Source organism: Saccopteryx bilineata, chromosome 10 (genome assembly GCF_036850765.1).
Source record: "Saccopteryx bilineata isolate mSacBil1 chromosome 10, mSacBil1_pri_phased_curated, whole genome shotgun sequence".
Lineage (NCBI taxonomy): Eukaryota > Metazoa > Chordata > Mammalia > Chiroptera > Emballonuridae > Saccopteryx > Saccopteryx bilineata.
The window spans coordinates 43,742,318-43,768,662 of NC_089499.1; the positions used below are offsets into that span (position 1 = coordinate 43,742,318).

The window sequence follows — 26,345 nt, forward strand, 5'->3', positions numbered from 1 at the left end:
ACTTCACAGAACTACCCTCAGTGCCTGGGGCCAATGCATTCGAACCAATTGATCCATGGCTGAGAGAGAGAGAGAGAGAGAGAGAGAGAGAGAGAGAGAGAGAGAGAATGGGGTGGAGAAGCAGATGGTTGCTTCTTCTGCGTGCCCTGGCCAGAAATCGAGCCTGGGACAGTCACAAGCTGGGCCAATGCTCTATCACTGAGACAACTGGCCAGTCTTTCTAAAGACTTTTTCAGCCCCACTAGTGGTGGCACAGTGAATATAGCGTTGACCTAGGACACTAGTCTCAGGTTCAGAACCTGAGGTTGCCGGCTTGAGCGCAAGCTCATCTGGCTAGAGTTTGGGATCATCACCATGAATCCAAATGTTGCTGGCTTGAGCAAGGAGTCCCTGGCTCAGCTGGAGCACCCTCACTGTCCCCCTGCAGACACATATGAGAAGCAGTCAATGAATAAAGTGATTCAACTATGAGTTGATGCTTCTCTTCTCTCTCCCTTTCTGCCCCCCCCCAAAAGACGACTTTATTAAGCAACCCACAGTTGCAGAGAGAGTATTTATTTTTATATTGACCATGGATGCCTGTGGCTTTGCATGAAGCTGTATTAACCATTGATACCCTCCTCCTTTATTATTTTAAATTGTTGTAAAATATTCATAACAAAATTTATCATTAGAGTCATTTTTTCATGCACAATTTTGTGGCATTAAGTACGTTCATAGTGTTGTCCTGCTATCACCACTATACATATCCAGCACTTTTTATCATCCCAAACACTAACTGTGTACTCACTAAATAATAAACTTCTCCCAATAAAAGTAATATATATTTTGTATTGGGGTGATGATGCATACATTAAAATTTCTAGTTTTCTGAAAATTGAAAGTTGTTTTTGTTCATAGGAATGTTAAATATGAAAGTTTACACTGTTTCTTACTCTTTATAGATATTCACTTTCAATAATTTTGTGTATGCAGGTGTATTTTTTTGTATATTATGTCATTATATTACTTAGAGAAATGGGTTAATACTATATATATTCTCTTGTAATTTTCTATTAAACATAAAAACAATCTTTGATAGCTTTCCATGTTATAGTATATTTCTATTTTTTCTGTTTTATATTTATAGTTCCTTGTTATACTAGTATTTATTTTACCAATTCCTTATTGCTAAACATTGGTCTTGTCCTCAGTTTTTTAGCTTTACAAACAGTGCTTCAGTGAGCTTCTTGTGGATATGTCTTTATGCATTTATGCAAGTGTTATTTCAGAAAATGTCTTATTATTTTTTCCTGCAGATGTTATGGAAGCAGATTCACAATTACCCAATGTTTAACCTCCTTATGGAAATTGACTCCTATATGTTCGCATGTGTGAATCAAACTGCTGTATATGAGGAGCTTGAAGATGAAACAAGAAGACTCTGTGATGTCAGGCCTTTTCTTCCAGTTCTCAAATTAGTGACAAGAAGTTGTGATCCAGGGGAGAAATTAGACTCAAAAATTGGAGTCCTTATAGGAAAAGGTAATTTTTAAAAATTGAGCGTGAATTCTTAAAATGTCTTTTGCTATATATACAAACATGTAGTAAGTATGATCTAAAACATTGCTTTGCAAAGTGTGGTCCATGGACCAATGCTGCTCGGTAAATTGGGAACCTAATACCTGAGGCAAGTACAGAAATCAGGAGCAACTGTTTAGAAACTCCTCTAGCAATGTGATATTGCCACAATATTCAAGGCCTTGTATTTTGTATAGTTTTTTCTTTTTCAGTGACTTATTTTTATTTTACAGATATACTGGTTTTTGAAAAATTGCAAAGAAAATATTGCTCATTTGCCTCAGATAGTCTGAGAAGCCCCTTCCTAGGACATACTGAACTAACTGCCCTGTACTGTGAACATAATTTATATACAACTCTCTACAATAACCAAGACTTTATGCTGATAAGTTTCCATAAGTAACACATATTATTGACAATTTTTTTCTATACTAAAGTTATCTTTAAGAAGTTAATTTGGTACTAAATCAAGTTATGGCATGTCTAAATTATTCTTTACAGGCTATTTTCAGGGAGAATTGTGAATAACAAAATAAAAACCATGGAGGAGTCTCTCTTCTATAGTAGTCGTAGGTATCTCAGAGGCCAGTGGTACACTATCAGTATTTTGCATTGGACAAGACACTAACTTGAAGTGGGTACTCTAAAGGGGCTATGGAGGAGGAGAGTTGGAAGCTTAAATGCAAAACCAAAAAATCCATTGGAGGTTATTGGATCTGGATTGGCTACCTGTATTGACCAAATTTACTATTAGAGGATAATATAGTACCATCCCCTTTAAGAAAGTAAATATCTTAAAAAAAAAAAAAAGAAAGTAAATATCTTAAAGCTAATATAGCACCATCCCTTCTGAGAACCATCCCATTTAAGATAATATTCTTTGATCTTGACCTAAAGTAATTTAGGCTACGTGATGATTATACCATATTTCCCCATGGATAAGATGCACCTTAATTTTGGGGCCTGAAATTTGGAGAGAAAAAAAGGTATTACACAAAGTTACTGAACTCAAGTTTTATTCATCATAAAATTCATACAACCCCTCATCACTATCAAAACTCCCATCCAGGCCCTGGCCGGTTGGCTCAGTGGTAGAGCATCGGCCTGGCGTGCAGAAGTCCCGGGTTCGATTCCCAGCCAGGGCACACAGGAAAAGCGCCCATTTGCTTCTCCACTCCTCCCCCTCTCCTTCCTCTCTGTCTCTCTCTTCCCCTCCCACAGCCAAGGCTCCATTGGAGCAAAGGTGGCCCGGGCGCTGGGGATGGCTCCTTGGCCTCTGCCCCAGGTGCTAGAGTGGCTCTGGTCGCAACAGAGCGATGCCCCAGAGGGGCAGAGCATCGCCCCCTGGTGGGTAGAGCGTCGCCCCCTGGTGGGCGTGCCAGGTGGATCCCGGTCGGGCGCATGCTGGAGTCTGTCTGACTGTCTCTCCCCGTTTCCAGCTTCAGAAAAATAAAAAAAATTGAAAAAAAACCCCTCCCATCCATTAGCTTGTCCTCATCTGTGTCTGATGACGAATCACTGTCTTCTGCAATGAGCACAAAAACAAGGGTGAAAAAGCAGGAAATACAAGTAAAACATTTACAACCACTGTATAAGATGCACCCAGTTTTTAGACCCCAAATTTTTTGAAAAAGGGTGTATCTTATACATGGGTAGTATGAGACTGAACTCTTCCCTTTGAATACCTAAAACAACAACCTGTTGATTCAGTAAATGACATCCTGTTCTTTAAAACTGTTTGATTACTTCAAAAAAAAAAGTTAGGCCCTGGCCAGTTGGCTCAGTGTGGAAGTCCCGAGTTTGATTCCTGGCCAGGAAACAGGAGAAGTGCCCATTTGCTTCTCTACCTTTCCCCCTCTACTTTCTCTCTATCTCTCTCTTGCCCTCCCACAGCCAAGGCTTCATTGGGACAAGGTTGGCCCGGGTGCTGAGGATGGCTCCATGGTCTCTGCCTCAGACTGCAGAATGGCTCCAGTTGCAAGGGAGCAATGCCCCAGATGGGCAGAGCATCACCCCCTAGTGGGCATGCCGGGTAGATCCCGGTTGGGTGCATGCAGGTGTCTGTATCTCTGCCTCCCCATTTCTCACTTCAAAAAAATACAAAAAAAAAAATTAAATATTTGATTGGGCCTTGGCTGGTTTGCGCAGTGGATAGAACATACTGTGTATATACATTCTGGGTTCGATCCCAGTCAGGACACACATGAGAAGCGACCATCTGCTTTTCTTCCCCTCTCTTTCTCCCTTCTCTCTCTTTTTCCTTCTTGCAGCCTGTGGCTCGAAAGGTTTGAGTATTGGCTGTGGACACTGAGGATAGCTCGGTTAGTTCAAGCATCAACCTCAGGCCTGAGGATAGCTCAGTTGATTCTAGCATTGGCCCTAGAGTGGATCTTGGTCAGGGCATGTGCAGGAGTCTCTCTCTCTCTCTCTCTCTCTCTCTCTCTCTCTCTCTCTCTCTTATCAACTGAGAGACAGGGAGGCAGAGAGACAGACTCCCGCATGTGGCCCGACCGGGATCTACCTGGCACGTCCCCTACAGCTTGATGCTTTGCCCATCTGGGGCCACTGCTCCATTGCTTGGCAACTGAGCTATTTTAGCACCTGAGGTGAGGCTCCTCAGTGCCTGGGGTCAACTTGCTTGAACCATTTGAGCCATGGCTGCAGGAGAGGAAGAGAGAGAGAGATAGAGAGGGAGAAAGGAAGGGGGGGGGTGGAAAAGCAGAGGGTTGCTTCTTCTGTGTGCCCTGACTGGGAATCAAACCTGGAACTTACACACACTGGGCCAACACTCTACTGCTGAGCCAACCAGCCTTCTATCTCTCTTCCTCTCTCTTTTTTTTTTTTTTTAATTTTTTAAAAAATTTTATTTATTTATTTTTTACAGAGACCGAGAAAGAGTCAGAGAGGGATAGACAGGGACAGACAGACAGGAATGGAGAGTTGAGAAGCATCAATCATTAGTTTTTCATTGCGCGTTGCAACACCTTAGTTGTTCATTGATTGCTCTCTCATATGTGCCTTGACCGTGGGCCTCCAGCAGACCGAGCAACCTCTTGCTGGAGCCAGCGACATTGGGTTCAAGCTGGTGGGCTCTTGCTCAAACCAGATGAGCCAATGCTCAAGCTGGCAATCTCGGGGTCTGGAACCTGTGTCTTCTGCATCCCAGTCTGACGCTCTATCCACTGCGCCACCGCCTGGTCAGGCTCTCCTCCTCTCTCTTAAAAAAAGAAAAAATATTAGAAGATAGTTAGTTTGCTTTCGGCAATAGTTTTTCTGCTATTAAAAAAAGTATAATTAGGCCTAACCAGGTGGTGGCGCAGTGGATAGAGTGTTGGACTGGGACGCGAGGACCCAGGTCCGAGACCCTGAGGTCGCTAGCTTGAGTGCGGGCTCATCTGGTTTGAGCAAAGCTCACCAGCTTGGACCCAAGGTTGCTGGCTCGAGCAAGGGGTTGCTCGGTCTGCTGAAGGCCCACGGTCAAGGCACATATGAGAAAGCAATCAATGAACAACTAAGATGTCACAACGAAAAACTGATGATTGATGCTTCTCATCTCTCTCTGTTCCTGTCTGTCCCTATTTATCCCTCTCTGACTCTCTGTAAAAAAAAAAAAAAAAAGTATAATCACATACTATACATTTTTTTTGGTATTTTTTGTATTTTTCTGAAGGTAGAAACCGGGAAAGACAGTCAGACTCCCGCATGCGCCCGACCGGGATCTACCCGGCACGCCCACCAGGGGGCGACGCTCTGCCCACCAGGGGGTGTGCTCTGTTGCAACCAGAGCCACTCTAGCGCCTGGGGCAGAGGCCAAGGAGCCATCCCCAGTGCCCGGGCCATCTCTGCTCCAATGGAGCCTCAGCTGCGGGAGGGGAAGAGAGAGACAGAGAGGAAGGAGAGGGGGAAGAGTGGAGAAGCATATGGGCGCTTCTCCTGTGTGCCCTGGCCGGGTAGCGAACCCAGGACTTCTGCACGCCAGGCCGACGCTCTACCACTGAGCCAACCGGTCAGGGCCTATTTTGTTTTTATATATCAATAGACTTAGGAGAAAGCATTTGTTTTATTTTCTAATGCTCCAAAGATTTTTATAGACTGTTTATTTTTTTTTCATTAAAATTTTTTTCTTTCATTTGAACTTAAGAATATATGGGAAAGTAGAAGAATAAAAAATCACTTATAGGCTGTTATCATCTAGGATAAGAATATATCTACTTACAATATTTTGATATAGCTAGAATATTTGGTAATACAAAAGGTTAGCACCACAGAGATACTTTCTTTGGCAAACAGGTCTTTTTAAAATTTATCATCTTTTTCAAACTTAGATCACTGTGTTCTTCTTCTGGTCTTGATTTCCAAAACATGGATTTATTATCTACTGTTACCTCTACTGAAGCTTGCCAAATTTAAATAAAAATATAGGTGATCCAAATATTACATATGATATACTTATGCTAAAAAACCATTCATTGTTTACCTAAAATAGAAATAGAACTGAGCATGCTGGTTTTCTTTTTTTAAGTTTGGCAAATCTGAGTTTATCTCACCACAGCACAGGGATTGTGTGTGGTGTGTGTGTGTGTGTGTGTGTGTGTGTGTGTGTGAGAGAGAGAGAGAGAGAGAGAGAGAGAGAGAGAATTGGATTTCTCTTTCTATAAACAATGCATTATAATTCACTCAGAATCATTAACTTACTGTGTGATTTTATTTTCACAGTGTTCCTTGCAGTTTGAATGATCAAGATGTAAGGAATGTTTGAGCTGCATTAAATTAAGTAGTTTATAAACTTTTAATTATTCATAAATTATACTTTAGATCTTCAGCATCTCTAAAAAAACTGGTGTTTTGCTCATGTATACAGATTTAAATGTTAACATTTAGGAAGTGACTCTGTTTTAATATTTTAGAATGAATTTTCACTTTAAATACCTAACAAGTCAATTTTTGCAGTAGCTGATTTGTATTTCATGACTAAAACCGGGGCTTGGTGAGGTCATGCCTCCTGGGAAAACAATAAACAATTATTTCAGTTTAACTTCAGGAACAAATGTGCTGCTTCCTCCTCCCCAAAGAAAACAACGAAATTTTACAAATATAACTGCCTGATGGGTCTAAAAATACTTTCTCTTACATATGATGTGCCTGATCATTTTATTTTCTGTTTAATTCTAAATTATTATTTTGAGAGCAGCTGTTTGTGTTCTGATTATTCTCTGTAGTGAAGGTACATGTCATGCTTGAGTTAATTTCTCCAAATACCTAGTATTTGGAGAGTAGTAAATCTTGATTTACTACTAGAGTGTTTTATCAGCATTCTTACAAAAAGCATTTGAAAATTCCCTAATTTCCCCTGATTTATCATAGCATATCTTAAAGTGAAGGAAACATAATCTGCTGGATTTTAACAATATGTTTAGTATGAAGAAATGGTTCATGTAGTACTTATTTTAATATTAAAAATTATATTTTACTCTAAACTACATAGCATTAAATTTTAAGTTTGGTCATCACATTTTCTTACTGGAAAACATGTAAGAAATTAGGTTTAAAATTAAATTACTTAGCTTGCTTAACTCCTTATTTTTGGCAGTTTCTATTTTTTAAAAAAAAATTATTTCTTGATTATAAGAGAGAGAGAAAGAGAGAGCAGGTCTATTTGTTGTTTCATTGAATTATGCATTCATTCATTGGTTGATTCTTGTATATGCCCTGGTTGAGGATCAAACCTTCTCCATTGACATATAGGGATGACCAACTGACTACCTGTCCAGGGCAGACTTACATTTAAAAAATTAATTTTCCAATTACAGTTGACATACACTGTTATATTCGTTCCAGGTCTACAACCTAGTGATTAGACATTTATATACCTTACGAAGTACTCGCTCCAATTAGTCTACTACCCATCTGACACCATATATAGTTATTAAATTATTATTGACTATATTTCCTATGCTGTACTATATATTCCTGTGTCTATTTTTATAACTGGCAATTGACACTTCTTAATCCCTTTCACATTTTTTACCTAATCACCACCCCAGTCTGCCCTCCTATCTGGTGACCATCTATTTGTTCTCTGTATCTGTGAGTTTGTTTCTGTTTTTTTCATTTATTTTGTTTCGTAGATTCCACACATAAGTGAGTAATATGGTATTTGTTTTTCTCTGACTTATTTTACTTAATACACTCTAGGTCCATCCATGTTGGCACAAATGTAAGACTATTCCTTTTTACAGCCAAATAATATTCCAGTATATATATGTACCACATGTTCTTTGTCTATTTTTCTTTCTATTTACACTTAGGTTGCCTCCATATTTTGGCTATTTTAAATAATACTGCAGTGAACATAGAGGTGCATATATCTTTCTGAATTATTATTTTGAATTTCTTTGGATAAATACCTAGAAGTGGAAATGCTGAGTTATAAGGTAGTTCTGTTTTTTTTTTTTTAATTGAGAGGCAAGGAGGCAGGAATGCAGAGAGATAGACTCCCACCTGTGTCCTGATTAGGGTCCACCTGGCAAGCCCCCTACAGGGCAATGCTCTGCCCATCCGGGGCCACTGCTTCGTTGCTCAGCAACCAAACTATTTCAGCGTCTTAGGCAAGGCCATGGAGCCATCCTCAGCACCAGGGCCAATTTGGTCAAACCATTTGAGCCGTTGCTGTGGAAGGGGAGGAGGGAGAGAGAAAGAGGACATGGAGGGATGGAGAAGCAGATGGTCAGTTTTCCTATGTCCCCTAACTGGGAATCGAACCTGGGACTTCTACTCACTGGGCCAACACTGTACTACTGAGCCATCTGGCCAAGGACAGTATTTTATTCTTTTTGATGCAACTGTAAATTGGATTGTATTTTTAATTCCTCTTTCTGATAACTTATTGGCATATAAAAATGCAGCCAATTTCTGAGTATTTATTTTGTATCCTGCTACTTTACTGAATTCATTTATTAGTTGTAATAGTTCTTTTGTGGAATCTTTAGGGTTCTCCCTGTATAGTACAGTGGTACCTTGACACACAAGCACTTTAAATCACAAGCAATTTGAGAGACAAGCAGTCAATTGCAGAAGTTTTTATATTTGAATCACGAGCTTCTGTCACCCTCCACTAGTTGGCCTGCGGAATGTTCTGAAAGGAGGAAGAAACAAACTTCTGTGGAAGGGTTTTTGTTGAAATGGCCTCTAAGTGAAAGTGAGAAAGTGTGGTGAAAAAGCCCAAAGTCAGTGAAGAAAATGATGATGATTAGCAAAGTAAAAAAATGGCAAGTAAGTTTAGCGATAAAGTTACATATCATACCTAGTGTGTAAGTTAAAATTTGTAATTAAATGTAGCATTAAGTATGTAGAGGGTAAGTTATGTTAAGTGATAGCACACGAAATGGAAACCTCCTCCGCCAGTCTGCTCCCCTCCACCAGCTTCTTCGCCCAACCTTGAAGGTAAATACCCTTCATAAACCAGTTTATGTCTTTACATTCTCTCTTATTATGTATATATATATATACCATATTTTTCGCTTCATAAGATGCACTTGACCATAAGACACACATAGGGTTTTAAGGAGAAATATAAGAAAAAAATATTCTGAACCAAATGGTGTGTTAAAATATTTAATAAAATACTGTATTTTTCACTCCGTAAGACACATAGGCATTTTTCCCTCCACTTTTGGGGGGAAAAGAGTGCGTCTGATGGAGCCAAAAATACGGTATTTGTTATTTATAAAGTACATTTTCTTATTTAAAAGTATATAAAACAGGCCTGACCTGTAGTGGCACAGTGGATAAAGCGTCGACCTGGAAATGCTGAGGTCGCCAGTTCAAAACCCTGGGCTTGCCTGGTCAAGGCACATATGGGAGTTGATGCTTCCTGCTCATCCCTTTTCTCTCTTTCTCTCTCTCCTTTCTCTCTAAAAATGAGTAAGTAAAATCTAAAATAAAAATGCCTTCTTAAAAAGAAAGCATATAAAACAAAATTTGTGTGGTTTTTTGGGGCCCGAGCAGATTAATTGCATTCTCATTAATTTAAATGGGGAAATTCAATTTGACACACAAGCAAATTGAGTCACGAGCTTGGCCGTGAAACGAATTAAACTCGTATGTCAAGGCACCACTGTATTATTTCACCTGCAGATAATGACAGTTGTACCTTTTCCTTTCCAGTTGTATACCTTTTTCTTGTCTAATGGCTGTGGCTAGGACTTCAAAATATGTTGAATAAAATGGGGTGAAAGTGGACATTCTTGTCTTGTTTCTGATCTAAAAGAAAAACCTTTAAGCTTTTTACTATTGAGTATGATGTTAGTTGTGCATTTGTCATAAATAGCCTTTAGTGTGTTGAGGTATGTTCCCCTGTATCTATCCCTACTTGACTATAGTTATATCACAAGTGGATGATGGATTTCGTCCAGTGCTTTTTCTGTATCTACTGATATGATCATATGATTTATTTTTTTTTATTTTTTTATTTTTTTCCCGAAGCTGGAAATGGGGAGGCAGTCAGACAGACTCCCGCATGTGCCCGACCGGGTTCCACCCGGCATGCCCACCAGGGGCCGATGCTCTGCCCATCTGGGGCATTGTTCTCTTGCAACCAGAGCCATTCTAGTGCCTGAGGTAGAGGCCTTGAAGCCATCCTCAGCACCCGGGCCAACTTTGCTCCAATGGAGCCTTGGCTGGGGGAGGGGAAAGAGAGAGAGGAAGGAGAAGAGGAGGGGTGGAGAAGCAGATGGGCACTTCTCCTGTGTGCCCTGGCCGGGAATTGAACCCAGGACTCCTGCACGCCAGGCCGACGCTCTACCACTGAGCAAACCGGCCAGGGCCTGATATTATGATTTTTATTTTTCATTCTGTTTATGTGGTGTATCATGTAAATTTGTGTATATTGAACTAACCTTGCATCCTAGGAATAACTCACCCTTGCTCATGGTGTATGATCTTTTTAAGTATCATTGAAATTGGGTTTGCAAATATATTTTGAAGGATTTTTGTGTCTATGTTCATCAGGGAAATTGGCCTATAATTTTCTCTTTTTTTGGTAGTGTTTCTTTGTTTGGTTTTGGTATGGGGTAATTCTGACCTCATAAAATGTGTTTGGGACCTTTATGTCTTCTTCAAGTTCTTTGGAATAGGGATAGGTATTCATTCTTGTTTGAATGTTTGGTAAAATTCACCTGTGAAGCCATCCCTTCCAGGAGTTGATTGCTGGGAGTTTTCTAAAATTTATTTTTATTTATTTATTTAGTGACAGAGACAGAGAGTAACAGAGTGGAAGGGAGAGAGATGAGAAGCATCAATTCTTTGTTGCGGTACCTTAGTTTCTTAGTGATTGCTTTTTTCATATGTGCCTTGACCAGGGGGCTACAGCAGACCGAGTGACCCCTTGCTCAATCCAGATGAGCCCACACTCAAACTGGCAACATCGGGGTTTTGAACCTGTGTCTTCCACGTTCCAGTCCGATGCTCTATCCACTGCGCCACTGCTTGGTCAGGCTCCTGGGAGTTTTTTTGATTACTGATCAGATTTAGTTAATCTGCTCAGAATTTTTTATTCTTTCTGATTCAGTTAGAGGGCTGTATGTTTCTAGGAATTTATCCTTTTTCTCCAAGTTGTACAATTTGTTGGCATTGTGATGCCAACTTTTGTGATATATTGTTATAATCTTTTGTATTTCTGTGATGTATTTTTATTTCTCTTACCTTTCTTTAATTTTTGCCTTTTTCTTGATGAGTTTGGGTAAATTTTATTAATTTTATCTTTTAAAAGAACCAGCTCTTGACTTTATTAATATTTTCTTTTGCATTTTTATTAATTTATTTCTTCTCTAAATTTTTTTTTATCTGCTCACTTTGGGCTTTGTTCTTACTTTTCTAGCTCCTTTGGGTGTAAGGTTAGATTGTTTATTTGAACTTTAAATAAATAATCTCATATGTAGTAGACATCACCAATATCCTATTCTTTCATCTTTCTTTCTCTTGAGCAGTCTGCATCCCAGTATCCTTGCAGTTAGATAAAACCATGTAATTAGTCTGGGCCAGTGAAATGTGAGCAAGAATGGTATATAATCTTTTCTGCTCTGAAGCAGTGAAAGCCCCTGGATTTTCCACTGCAGCCTCTGTTCTTTGTCTTAAAGATTGTTAGTAAGCTGGTTAAGCCACAAAGTCAGAGAATTCTTGACTGTTGGGTTAATTCATGAAGGACAACTGCCCAGGATAGTCACATTATCCTGAAATAAACTTTGTAAATAAACTTTATATAAGCAAAAGCCATTGGATTTTTGGCATTGTTCATCACTGTGATATGGATTAGATCTCTCCTGGCTGACACAGTATTTTATATCGTTCTATTGTAAATAACATCTAATAAATTTTTGTAATAATAAAAACAGTAATTGTTCTATTTGAAAAAAAGATTTGTTTATTTGAGATTTTTGGTTGTTGCTTGAGGTAGGATTATATTGCTATCAGTTTCCTTCTAAGAACTGCTTTGGCTGTGACCCTTCAATTTTGGGGTTTTGTATTTTCATTTGTCTAAAGGAGTATTTTGATTTCCTTCTTGATGTCATTGGTTTTTTTTGTTGTTGTTGTTGTTTTTTAATTTTTCCAAAGCTGGAAACGGGAAGGCAGTCAGACAGACTCCCGCATGCACCCGACCGGGATCCACCCGGCATGCCCACCAGGGGGCGATGCTTTGCCCCCTCTGGGGCGTCGCTCTGTTGCGTCCAGAACCATTCTAGTGCCTGAGGCAGAGGCCACAGAGCCATCCCCAGCGCCCGGGCCATCTTTGCTCCAATGGAGCCTCGCTGCGGGAGGGGAAGAGAGAGACAGAGAGGAAGGAGAGGGGGAGGGGGGGAGAAGCAAATGGGTGCCTCTCCTGTGTGCCCTGGCCAGGAATCGAACCCGGGACTCCTGCACGCCAGGCCGACGCTCTACCGCTGAGCCAACCGGCCAGGGCCTTGATGTCATTGTTAACCCATTTATTGTTTAGTTATTTCCCCTCCACTTGTAGGTTTTTTGTTTTGTTTTTATTTGGCAATAGATTTCTAGTTCCATATCATTGTGATTAGAGAAGATGCTTGATATGCATTGATTATCTTAAATTTGAGGCTTTTATTTTTGTGGCCTAATTTGTGGTCTATTTTATAAATGGTTCGTGTGCACTTGAATGTATATTTCACTGCCTTTGGTTGAAATATCTAAAAATAACAAATTTGCATTTTAGAAAGATTGTTCAGGTTGGATAATGGATCAGAGGAAATAACACTGGCAATAGAGAAATGAGTGAAAAATTGCTGTAGTCATCCAAGAGAAGACATGATGATGGCAAAGATGAAATTTGTGGCTGAGGAAATTGGAGAAGTAGACAGAGTTGAGAAACATTTGGAAACTGGATTAGACATTGCTTATAGTAAATGGTAATTAAGAATTTAGTTTTGTTAGATTTATATATTAGGTACTCGTATCCTTTTTTTTTCTTTTTTTTTTTTTTAATACAGAGAGAGGGACAGACAGGAACAAAGAGAGATGAGAAGCATTAATCATCAGTTTTTTGTTGGGACACCTTAGTTGTTCATTGATCGCTTTCTCATATGTGCCTTGACTGTGGGGCTACAGCAGAACAGGTAACCCCCCACTCAAGCCAGTGACCTTGGGTGCAATCTGGTGAGCCTCACTCAAACCAGATGAGCCCATGCCCAAGCTGGCGACCTCGGGTTCTTGAATCTGGGTCCTCCGTATCACAATCCGATGCTCTATCCACTGCGCCACCGCCTGGTCAGGCCATATCCTTTTTCTTGCCTGTAATACTATTATCTGTGAATAAAAAGTTTGAATAGTGCTGGAGAAGAAGCTCTAAAATGCTACAACTGGTATTTCTAATTAATTTCTATTGATAGCTAATTTAGAATACTGTGTTATTTCAGAACTAAACCTATCCAGGAAATCATATTGAACCCTCAAGATTTTACCTTTGCTGTATTATGCAACTTTAGCATTTTTATTTTTTTGTATTTAATATCACAAATTGATTCTAAATCAAATGTAAATATATTTTGACAGGGCAGTTAAGTCCTGTCTGAATAACCTTTGTTGACATGCATATATTCAAATAGTATTTTATGGCATATATTCAAATGATATGATTTTAATTGGCTTTATGGAACAAAAAGTAATAGCTTGCCTCACTCTGCTCCCCTACCCATCATTATGAAATGCTATTAATATTGTCATCTCAATTATATTTCCAAAACAAAAATTTATATGTATATTAAATTCTTGCTTTCAAATGTACATAAAGGAGATTCTGGGAGACCCATTCTTTATATCTGCTTTTTAAATTTACTATCTCTAGAACTTTTAGCATAATGACTCATAGATCTATTTTACTCATTTTGTCACTTGTACAACTATACATTGGTATATGGATATCTTTTTTTTAAGATTTTATTTATTGATTTTAGAGAGAGGAGAGAAAAAGAGGGGGAGGAGAGGGAAGCATCAACATGTAATAGTTGCCCCTCATATTTGCATTGACTGGTCAAGGCCAAGGTTTCGAAACTGCGAGCCCAGCATTCGAGGTCAACACTATCCACTGTACCACACAAGTCAGGCTGAATATATCTTTTTTTTTAAACCAGGTCTCAATGATTAACTTTCCTTTTTTCCAGTTTTTAAATATTATAAAGAAAACCACACTGAACATTCTTGTACTGATGTCATGTTATTTGTATAATTATTTGCATGGATTTGTGGGAATAAAGATTAAATGAGAACAGACTGTTTACTCAGAGCTTGCTATAGTAAAGAAATTACTCAAAATTAAAAAATATGTTTTAAAAAATGTGTTTAGGTCTGCATGAATTTGATGCCTTGAAGGATTCTGAAGTGAATGAATTCCGAATAAAAATGCGCAAATTCAGTGAGGAAAAGATTCAGTCACTCGTGGGATTGTCTTGGATTGACTGGCTAAAGCAGACATATCCACCAGAGCATGAACCGTCTGTCCTTGAAAACCTAGAAGATAAACTTTATGGAGGAAAGCTCATTGTGGCTGTTCATTTTGAAAATTGTCAGGTAATGTAATATTATTTTAAATATTTTATAATCTGTTGCTTCTACGTGAATGCAGCTCCGGTCTCTGAGTAGGCTCTTACTTGACTAGGAAACATTACTACAAAGGAAATAAGATGGAAATAAGTTTAAGATTTTAGTAATAAACTAAGATGATATATATCCTTTGCTCATATGATTTTTTGATGCAGTGGTATGTTTAGATCAGGGTCAGAAAACTGTACTGGTTTTTTTTGTTTGTTTGTTTTTTTAATTTTAATGGGGTGACATTGATAAATCAGGGTACATATTTTCAGAGAAAACATCTCCAGGTTATTTTGACATTTGATTATGTTGCGTACCTATCACCCGAAGTTAAATTGTCTTCTATCACCTTCTATCTGGTTTTCTTTGTGCTCCTCCCCCCCCAATCCCATTCCTCCCCTTCCTCCCCTTCCTCCCCACCCACTCCGAAACACCACACTCTTGTCCATGTCTCTGAGTCTCATTTTGATGTCCCACCTATGTATGGAATCATATAGTTCTTAGTTTTTTTCTGATTTACTTATTTCACTTCGTGTAATGTTATCAAGGTCCATAGTATATATGTACCAAAGCTTTTTAATCCACTCGTCCACTGACGGACACTTGGGCTGTTTCCAGATCTTTGCTATTATGAACAATGCTGCCATAAACATGGGGGTGCATTTCTCCTTTTGGAACAGTGCTATGGTGTTCTTAGGGTATATTCCTAAAAGTGGGATAGCTGGGTCAAAAGGCAGTTTGATTTTTAATTCTTTGAGGAATCTCCATACCGTTTTCCACAGTGGCTGCACCAGTCTGCATTCCCACCAGCAGTGCAGGAGGGTTCCCTTTTCTCCACATCCTCGCCAGCACTTATTCTGTGTTGTTTTGTTGATGAGCACCATTCTGACTGGGGTGAGGTGATATCTCAATGTGGTTTTAATTTGCATTTCTCTAATGATTAGTGATGTTGAGGATTTTTTCCTATGCCTATTGGCCATCTGTATGTCCTCTTTGGAGAAGTGTCTATTCATTTCTTTTGCCTACTTTTTTTTTTTTTTTTTCATTTTTCTGAAGCTGGAAACAGGGAGAGACAGTCAGACAGACTCCCGCATGCGCCCGACCGGGATCCACCTGGCACGCCCACCATGGGGCGACGCTTTGCCCATCCTGGGCATCACCATGTTGCAACCAGAGCCACTCTAGCGCCTGAGGCAGAGGCCACAGAGCCATCCCCAGTGCCCGGGCCATCTTTGCTCCAATGGAGCCTTGGTTGCGGGAGGGGAGGAGAGACAGAGAGGAAAGCGCAGCGGAGGGGTGGAGAAGCAAATGGGCACTTCTCCTGTGTGCCCTGGCCGGGAATCGAACCCGGGTCCTCCGCACGCTAGGCCGACGCTCTACCGCTGAGCCAACCGGCCAGGGCTTTTTTTTTTTTTTTACTGGGACAGAGAGAGAGTCAGAGAGAGGGATAGACAGGGACAGACAGAGAGGAATGGAGAGATGAGAAGCATCAATCATTAGTTTTTCGTTGTGCATTGAGACACCTTAGTTGTTCATTGATTGCTTTCTCATATGTGCCTTCACCGCGGGCCTTCAGCAGACTGAGTAACCCCTTGTTCGAGCCAGCGACCTTGGGTCCAAGCTGGTGAGCCCTTGCTCGAACCAGTTGAGCCCGTGCTCAAGCTGGTGACTTCGGGGTCTCGAACCTGGTTCCTCGGCATCCCAGTCCGACGCTCTATCCACTGCGCCATCACCTAGTCAGGCTCTTTTGCCCATTTTTTGATTGGACTGTTTGTCTTCCTGGTGTTGAGTTTTACAAGTTCTTTATAAATTTTGGTTATTAACCCCTTATCAGACGTATTGTCGAATATGTTCTCCCATTGTGTAGTTTGTCTTTTTATTCTGTTCTTATTGTCTTCAGCTGTGCAAAAGCTTTTTAGTTTGTTTCAGTCCCATTTGTTTATCCTGTCTTTTATTTCACTTCCCCGTGGAGATAAATTGGCAAATATATTGCTGCGAGAGATGTCAGAGAGCTTACTGCCTATGTTTTCTTCTAAGATGCTTATGGTTTCACGGCTTACATTTAAGTCTTTTATCCATTTTGAGTTTATTTTTGTGAATGGTGTAAATTGGTTGTCTAGTTTCATTTTTTTGCAGGTAGATGTCCAATTTTCCCAACACCATTTATTATTGCCATTTTATTCTTAAAAGCTGTACTACTCTTTTGCTATATTCTTTTATCCCCTTGATCTGTTTACAACAGACCCCTTAGCATTTCTTGTAGCATTGGTTTGGTTGTAGTGAATTCCTTGAGTTTTTTGTTTTTGGGTTTTTTTGGTCTGGGAAGCTTTTTATTTCTCCTTCAATTTTAAATGATAACCTTGCTGGATAGAGTAGTCTTGGTTGTAGGCTCTTGTTCTGCATTCCTTTGAAAATTTCTTGCCATTCCCTTCTATTGAGAAGTCAGATGTCATCCTTATGGGGGCTCCTTTGTAGGTGATAGCCTTTTTTTCTCTAGCTGCTTTTAATATTTTCTCTTTATCACTTAGCTTTGGTATTTTAATTATGATGTGTCTTGGTGTAGATTTCTTTGGGTTTCTCTATACTGAGTTCTCTGTGCTTTTTGAACGTATGAGACTTTTTGTTTTTCTGGGTTTTCTTTTCTTTTTTTTTTTTTTTTTAGTATTTTTTCTGAAGCTGGAAACGGGGAGAGACAGTCAGACAGACTCCCGCATGCTCCCGACCGGGATCCACCCGGCACGCCCACCAGGGGCGACGCTCTGCCCACCAGGGGGCGATGCTCTGCCCCTCCGGGGCGTCGATCTGCCGCGACCAGAGCCACTCTAGCACCTGGGGCAGAGGCCAAGGAGCCATCCCCAGCACCTGGGCTATCTTTGCTCCAATGGAGCCTTGGCTGTGGGAGGGGAAGAGAGAGACAGATTAAGGAGAGGGGGTGGAGAAGCAAATGGGCGCTTCTCTTATGTGCCCTGGCCGGGAATCGAACCCGGGTCACCCGCACGCCAGGCCAACACTCTACCGCTGAGCCAACCGGCCAGGGCCTGAGACTTTTTTTTGCTTCAATTTAGGGAAGTTTTCAGACAGGCATCCTCAAACTGCGGCCCCCTGAGGCTATTTATCTGGCCCCCCTCCACACTTCCGGAAGGGGCACCTCTTTCATTGGTGGTCAGTGAGAGGAGCACTGTTTGTGGCGGCCCTCCAACAGTCTGAGGGACAGTGAACTGGCCCCCTGTGTAAAAAGTTTGGGGACCCCTGATCATGATTTGATTGAACAAAGTTTCTATCCCTTGTTCTTTCTCTTCTTCTTCAGGAACCCCTATGATGTGGATGTTATTTCTCTTCATGTTATCACAGAGCTCTTTTAGAGTTTCCTCAGACTTTTTGAGTCCTTTTCTTTTTTCTGCTCTGCTTCTGTGCCTTCATTTATCTTGTCCTCTTAACTCACTGATTCAATCCTCAGCTTCATCTATCCTGCTTTTAATTCCTTCCATTGTGGTCTTCAATTCTGATATTGTATTTGTCATTTCTTACAGATTCTTTTTTATTATTTCAACTTCCTTTTTTATATTTGCTATCTCTTTATTTAAGTGTTCTTAATGACCATTTATTGTTCTAAGCTCTTTGAACATCCTAACAATCATTATTTTAAACTCTGCATCAGGTAATTTGGTTATATCTGACTCATTCAGGTCCTTCTCTGGAGATTTCTCTTGATTCATTTGGGTTGCATTTCTCTGACTGCCCATTTTGTCTGTGTATAAGAAGGGTTTGGCCACTGGTGTCCAATGGGTGTTGCCTCTGTGTTCCCTAGGTGTGGTCTGTCTGCAGGCCCGCCACCCCCTGTGCCGCTGTTGCCTAAGGTGTTCGGGTATGGTCTTTGCAGGTGCCTGTGTGCTGTGGCTGTCGCTGTGGTTTCCGCCTCTCCTCCATTGGAGGGGCTGTGTTCACATGTCTGACTCTACAAGCCTCAGCTGGTCTCGCCTTCGCCCCAACCTTGCGGGTGGGATTGTGCACCGTGCACAGGCAACAAGCCTCGGCACCAATTGTAGGGGGTGAGCACCTTTGCTCAGCTCGGGTCTCTGCCTTTTCCTGGGCTTTTGCCCCGCCCTGGCAGGTGGAGCCGGCTGGCACGTAAGGCCGCAAGCCTCTGCTCCACAGGTCAGGCGAGGCTGCGCGCCCGCAGGCCTACACGCCCGTACGCCCTTGCTCAGTGGCGGATCTCTGCCCATTCCCGGGCTCCCACCATTTCCCCGCCAGTGGGGTTGCAGGCGGGCCTACCGGGCAGACCGCTTTCACGTGTTCCCTCTGCCCCCACCCGGCTAGACTGATGCCTCCTGCCCTCCATCGAGCCCTCAGAAGTGTAGGTGGGGGCGCTGGAGGTCAAACCCTAACACTCAGTACTGTAGTCCCAAAAGCTCCCTCCTTTCTAAGCCACTCTGCTCTGAATGCCGCGGGAGAGCTTGTTTGGCTGGTGTCCTGCTTCCCTTTGCTGGTATTGCTGTTTCCAGGGGAAATGCTCGCTACAGATTTGGGGAGTGACTCAGCCCAGGGGTTAGGGTGGCTGTCCCTCAAAGTGTTTCTCCCTGTGCCTCCTAGATTACACTCTCTTCCCGCTGATCCAGTCCTCCTCTCTCCCCGTCCCCTGGAGCCCCGGGTGAGTGGTTGTGAGAGAGGTTTTCTGCACGGTCCCTTTAAGAAGAATCCTGGGTCTGAGAAAACTGTCTTTCTCACAAACAGTATCTTGTTTTGCAGCTAAATACTGTCCACACGCCTCTTTTAGGCTCTGGGGCTGCAGGCTGGGACTTTGTTCCTGGGGCCCAGGCCCCTCCCCTCTCTGCTAAACTCTCTTCCTGCCACGCAAGCCTCTCCCGGCTGCCTTTTCGCTTTTTCTACCAGTCTCAACATGGCTTCTTCAGTGTTCCTTGGTTGAAGAGTCCTCCTAGTAGTTCAAAGTTGGGTTTTCCAGATAATGGTTCTTAGTTGTAATCCACTTTGGTTCTGGGAGTTGAAAGTTGGTACATCCGCCTACTCCATCACCATCTTGCTGCCCCCTCTGTACTGTTTTTGAATGGTTTACATATATATATTTATATATATATATATAAATTTATTTATTTATTTATTTTCAGTGAGAGGAAGGGAGGCAGAGAGACAGACTCCCACATGCACCCCGGCCATGATCCACCTGGCAAGCCCACTAGGGGGTGATGCTCTGCCCATCTGGAGCCATTGCTCCATTGCAGCCGGAGCCATTTTAGCGCCTGAGGGGGAGGCCATAGAGCGATCCTCAGCACTGGGGCCAACTCACTCTAATTGAGCCTTGGCTGCAGGAAGGGAGAAAAAGAGAGAGAGAGAGAGAAAGGGGGTTTGATGGAGAAGCAGATGGTCACGTCTCCTGTGTGCCCTGCCTGGGACTCAAACCTGGGACATCCATACATCAGCCAACACTATACCACTGAACGAACCAACCAGGGCCTGGATTTTATATGTATTTTCAATGGGATATTAAAAAGCAAAGAATTTAAAGGGATGTTTAAAAATAAAATATGTGGCAAAGATACATGTCAAAGCCTGTTTTTTTTTTACAGAAAATGTTTGCTAATTTCTGTTTAGCAGTGGAACTATCCTTAGTGCCTGGGTCCATGCTTGAACCAGTCAGGTCACTGGCTATGGGGGGGGAGGAGGGAAAGAGGAGAAGCAGATGGTCGCTTCTCCTCTGTGCCCTGAATGGGAGTCAAACTCCATGTCTGCCTACCGGGCCAACGCTGTATCCACTGTGCCACCGGCCAGGGACTAGATCATGTGTTCTTTATTGTAGGTACTTTATTTTCTCATGTGAATTTTTTCTTTTCTATAAAGTGAAAAGTTTGATCAAATGATCTTTTTTCCATATCCCTGTATTTGTGAATAGGTGGATTAAATACTGATACAGAATTGAAAGGGATTTAGAGATCATGCAGTCAGACTCTCTAATGTAGTAATTATTTTCACCATTTGTTCTAACCTGTATCTCTGAACAAATACATCTATTGCTAGGGAGAGCACTCTGCCTCCTGAAGCAGCTTGTTTTCACGGTAGGCAAGAACAAATTTAAATATTGAATTTAAAAATTAGAAAAAAATCAAGCTAGCCTCTGTCACCTCTGTCTGGTTGTTACTGGAAGGGGAACCTGGCCCTTAGCCAGTCTGCCTAGTGCTGGCTGGTAGTGTGGGTTCTTAACTTCGTGAAGGAAAGATTTCACAGCACAAGTTCAGGTGATTTTGAGAATGTGTCTATTTAGAAGTTGGGGACAGTGAAACAAGGAAAGACTTAGGATAGAAGAGGCAACAGGACAGCCTCGGAAGGGCTGCTTTGGCTCACTTAGTAGTTAGAGGAAAGGGAATCCTAGAGACAGGTTAGGTGGGTTAGCCTGGGGCTAACTCTCACTGCCTATTGCTCCCCTGGTTGCAAGTCTTGTGGGACCCTTAAGAGGTTAGGAGATGCACGCCTGTGGGGGAAGAAGAGGAAGAAGGGAAAGGCTTGTTCTCAGGAAGAGAAGCCCATACTGGGACTTTCATATTCAGGATTTTTAAGGCTGAGGGCTTATGGAAGGATCCTATTAAAATATTGATCAGCTCGCCTGACCAGGCGGTGGCGCAGTGGATAGAACGTCGGACTGGGATGCGGAAGGACCCAGGTTCAAGACCCTGAGGTCGCCAGCTTGAATGCGGGCTCATCTGGCTTGAGCAGAAAGCTCACCAGCTTGGACCCAAGGTTGCTGGCTCGAGCAAGGGGTTATTCTGTCTGCTGAAGGCCCATGATCAAGGCACATATGAGAAAGCAATCAATGAACAAGTAAGGTGTCGCAACAAAAAACTGATGAATGATGCTTCTCATTTCTCTCCGTTCCTGTCTGTCCCTGTCTATCCCTCCCTCTGACTCTCTCTCTGTCCCTGTAAAAAATAATAATAATAAAAAATAAAATATTTATCAGCTCTTATGCTGATATGCCAAAATTAAATTTATTCCCTTAATTTATATATCCTTGGGTTGGCAATAATTGGATATCTGCTATCTGTCTCCCTGAGTAGCATGCTTTAAGCATACCCTCTTGTTAGGAGAAGTGTTAAACCATTTACCCTGAAGTGTCCTTGGTTACAGATTTTATGATTTACTAGATGACTGTAAACTACTTGGCCATTAAATTCTGTCTCCGTTTCTGTATTACACTTGCCAAGGAATTTTCCTAGCTTCTAACTGTCCTGCCTCAGTTATACTTTCCTGTTTTGCATAAGTATTCATTCAGTCTGCTCTTGATTTTACTTGCCAAATATTCAGATAGTAGAAATCATCTGCACAGTCTCCTTTTTTCTGGCTACATAGACTTTTGGGTTATACAGACCAGTAAAATTATTGAGTTATTAAGTAATTTTTGGAAGTTACATAGAGTTTAAACCTTTTTTTATTTTAATTTTAATTTTTTTCCTTCTTTTCCAAGTAATAGGAAGGGAGATAGAGAGATAGACTCTCACATGTTCCCCAACCAGGATCCACCTGGCAGTCTTTGTCTGGGGCCAATGTTCTACCCATCTGGCGCCAATGCACTTGAACCAATTGAGCTATGGCTGCTGGAAGGGAAGAGAGAGAGAGAGAGAGAGAGAGAGAGAGGGGAGGGGGAGGGGTGGAGAAGCAGATGGTCGCTTCTCAACTCTGTGCCCTGACTGGGAATCGAACCCAAGATATCCACACACCGGGCTGACACTCTACCACTGAGCCAACTGGCCAGGTCTAAAACATTTTTTATGTAGGCAGGTAAGACAAGCCAAATTTGGATCATAAATTCAAAACCATAATTTAGCACCAGCACTATTTTATAAATGAATACACATTTACCACCAAAAATATGGAAATGACAATCTCAGAATAGTGAACAGTTGGCAATTATTATATATGCATTTTTCTCTTGCCCCATTTCTTTAAAATTCTCATTTGTCCATTTTGCCATCATTGTTGATAACTAACTTTGGAAAGCAACATGTGAAAACACTAAAAATGAGATGAAATGCAACAAGGTATTCATTTGAGTTAAAAATATTTTCCAGAATTGATAGCAGGAAAGCCAGACAACAATTTCTGTGAAAAACATGTAAAGTTTTAGAGGATCATATAGTCAGCATCAGCCTGCCTCTGCCTGCTGTATAACATGGCTCTTAGGAAGTATATATATAAATCATGGAACTATTATGTTTTAATTTTAAAGAACAATAGTCTTAGCTGCTAGATCACTGATTGCTACACCCTGTAGCCCCTGATGTGTTGGGTTGAGCTACTCAGCGAGGGCCTGTCTTCCCTAATTTTTTTTAAGTGATAGGATCAGAGAGAGTGAGACAGACTCTTGCATGTGCCCTGACCTGGATCCACTGAGGACCCCCCCCCCTTTTGGGCCGATGCTCGAATCAACCAAGCTATTTTTTTTTTTTTTTTGTATTTTTCTGAAGCTGGAAATGGGGAGAGACAGTCAGACAGACTCCCGCATGTGCCCGACCGGGATCCACCCGGCACGCCCACCAGGGGGCGATGCTCTGCCCACCAGGGGGCGATGCTCTGCCCCTCCGGGGCGTCGCTCTGTTGCGACCAGAGCCACTCTAGTGCCTGGGGCAGAGGCCAAGGAGCCATCCCCAGCGCCCGGGCCATCTTTGCTCCAATGGAGCCTCGGCTGCGGGAGGGGAAGAGAGAGACAGAGAGGAAGGAGAGGGGGAGGAGTGGAGAAGCAGACAGGCGCTTCTCCTGTGTGCCCTGGCTGGGAATCGAACCCGGGACCTCTGCACGCCAGGCCGACGCTCTACCACAGAGCCAACCGGCCAGGGCTTCAACCAAGCTATTTTTAACACCTGAGGTTAATGCACTTGGACCAATCAAGCTATCCTCAGCAACCGGGGTGGATGCTCAAACCAGTCAAGCCACTGGCTGTGGGAGGGGTGGAAGGCGTAGGAGGAGGTGTAGATAAGGGGAAGAGGGACAGGGAGAGGAGCATATGGTCACTTCTCTCATGTGCCCTGACCAGAAATTGAACCCAGGACATCCATATGCCAAACTGATGCTCTATGCACTGAGCAAACTGACCAGGGGCTGTTTTGTTTATTTTTAAGTTGGTTTGTTTTTTAAATTGATTTGTAGAAGTTTTTGAGGTTTTGTGGTTAGTCATTAATGTGTGCTGCAAGTGTATTCTCTGAATGTGTGACTTATCTTTTTATTCTTTGTTTTTGTTCAGTTTTGCTTACTTTTTATCCTCATTCTAGCCATGTTCAGATTTCCTCATTTGTAATATGTTATATATACATGAATGTACACACAGAGCATATCAAGTTCAACATTGGTGTTGCATAGAATAATGCTGACTTATATATTTTTTATTTCAAAATTAAATATAATGGAATGACAGGAATCAATAAGAGTGCATAGGTGTATGTATTTCTATTGTGCATACACACACACACACACACACACATATACCTAGGAATAGAATTGATGAGTCAGCTGTATGTATAAAATCACATTTTAATAGATACTCTTAAATAATTTTTCAAATTTACACCCCTACCAGTAGTATTTTTAGAGTTTTGTTTTTCCACAACTTGACTAATACTTGATATTATCAGTCTTTTACACCTGTTTAAATTTGCCACTTTCCTTTTATATAATTTTAAATTTTACTTAACATATCTTATTCTCTGGAGTTCTCATTGATTCTTCTTCAGATATACTTGATCATTATTCATTTTTACATTTCTTTTAATTCTTGAAAGACATTAACTATACTTGGTTTTTCGTTTTTGGTGGGAGGGCTATTCATTTTAATACCTGGAGTTTTTCAAGACCAGTTCTGTTTTCTGTGCTTTCTGCAGGTTCTTATTATCTGATAATGAGATTATACTTTAGTCTTGTATTTCTGAAGAGTTTATATATAAAATGGAGAGTAGGTGGGGATCACAGGATAATTATATTAAGGAGCCTGGGCTTTATCACTGAGACCTATGCTATTGAATATAGTAGCCACTCACCGCATGTGTAATTTTATTTAAAAATTTAGTTCTGGTCCTGGCCGGTTGGCTCAGCGGTAGAGCGTCGGCCTAGCGTGCGGAGGACCCGGGTTCGATTTCCGGCCAGGGCACACAGGAGAAGCGCCCATTTGCTTCTCCACCCCTCCGCTGCACTTTCCTCTCTGTCTCTCTCTTCCCCTCCCGCAGCCAAGGCTCCATTGGAGCAAAGATAGTCCGGGCGCTGGGGATGGTTCTGTGGCCTCTGCCTCAGGCGCTAGAGTGGCTCTGGTCACAACATGGCGACGCCCAGGATGGGCAGAGCATCGCTCCCTGGTGGGCAGAGCATCGCCCCATGGTGGGCGTGCCGGGTGGATCCCGGTCGGGCGCATGCGGGAGTCTGTCTGACTGTCTCTCCCTGTTTCCAGCTTCAGAAAAATGAAAAAAAAAAAAAGAAAAAAAAATTTAGTTCTTCACAGTAGCAACTTACTGAGCCCAGTGAGGGTAATGGTTATTGAACTGGACAGCACAGTATAGATATTTTTATTATTAAACAAAGTTCTATTGTGTACCACTGCTTTAGACAGTTACAAGCATTTGTATTATGTTAAAAAAGAATATTATATCTCTTTGCTGCTCTCCTTTTAAATATAGATTACTTTCTAAGGTGAGTGAAAGTAGTTTTGAGGTAGATAGTACAAGAGATAGATCAAATAAGTTATATTGCTCTTAGGAATGATGTAAGGAGTCACTGAAGTAGAAGGTTTATTAGAGATGGAGAGAAGGTTATCATTGGTATGTTAGGGGAAGTGAGGTGAGGGAGGAAAGGGGAGTGATATGACTTCTCTAGTGACTGTAGATCTTAGTTCCTGTGCTTGGATGCATTTGGCCCAAACTAAAATGGTTAATACTGGAGAAAATAGATTAGAAGACCCAGTAGTTTTAGGTTTTAAAAGTTGAATTTGAGATACCTTGTGTTAAATTAATTTGGTGGAAAATATTGCAAAATTAACTTTAGGTCAGTATAGAGAATTTTATAATAAATCATGGATGTCCAAAGTAGCAGCTGGCTGCCTTGGGAGATAGTGAGCTTTCTTATATCTTTCATATATGATCATATGGTAGAAAATTAATTTGCTAGATTATAGGATTCAGATATTATTAATTTTTAATATCTATATTTTGGGGATTCATGCACAGGTTTAATAATATTCCATTGCAACTCTATTTTTCACTAAATTCTTTTTATACATATTTATAAAATCAGACAGAATTGTAAATTTATTGTTCAACTGGTATAAAGTAAAAATCTCTTACTAGAGACAACGTACCCCATATTTCCCCATCTATAAGACGTGCCCTTTTTCCAAAAATTTGGGGTCTAAAACTGGGTGCGTCTTATACAAGTGGTTGTAGATTTCTTTTTACTTGCATTTCCGCTTTTTCATGCTTGTCTTTGCGCTCATTGTTTTGCAGTTGTTACCGGTATATTACAGTAGGTTATGTTTTCCACGTTCTGCCCAGAAGTGGCTCAGAAAAGATTTTCATACAGTGCTGAATTCAAGTTAAAAGTGATCCAGTTTACAAAAGTGAATGGAAATCATGAAAAGGTCCTGGGATAATATCAAGATAGAGATTATTATCAAGTCATTTAAGAAATGTGGCATTTCAAATGCC

General features: G+C 41.3%; 1 protein-coding gene across 5 annotated transcripts in view; it reads left to right on the top strand.

Moving 5' to 3' along the window:
* PIK3CB (phosphatidylinositol-4,5-bisphosphate 3-kinase catalytic subunit beta) overlaps positions 1-26,345 on the top strand; it is a 214,524-nt gene that overhangs the window by 102,437 nt on the left and 85,742 nt on the right. For all 5 annotated transcript variants that reach the window (XM_066244562.1, XM_066244561.1, XM_066244566.1 and 2 more), the window contains 2 exons: positions 1,299-1,524; positions 14,411-14,634. In XM_066244562.1, coding sequence (XP_066100659.1) covers positions 1,299-1,524; positions 14,411-14,634 — 450 coding nt within the window. The remainder of the gene's footprint in view (positions 1-1,298; positions 1,525-14,410; positions 14,635-26,345) is intronic.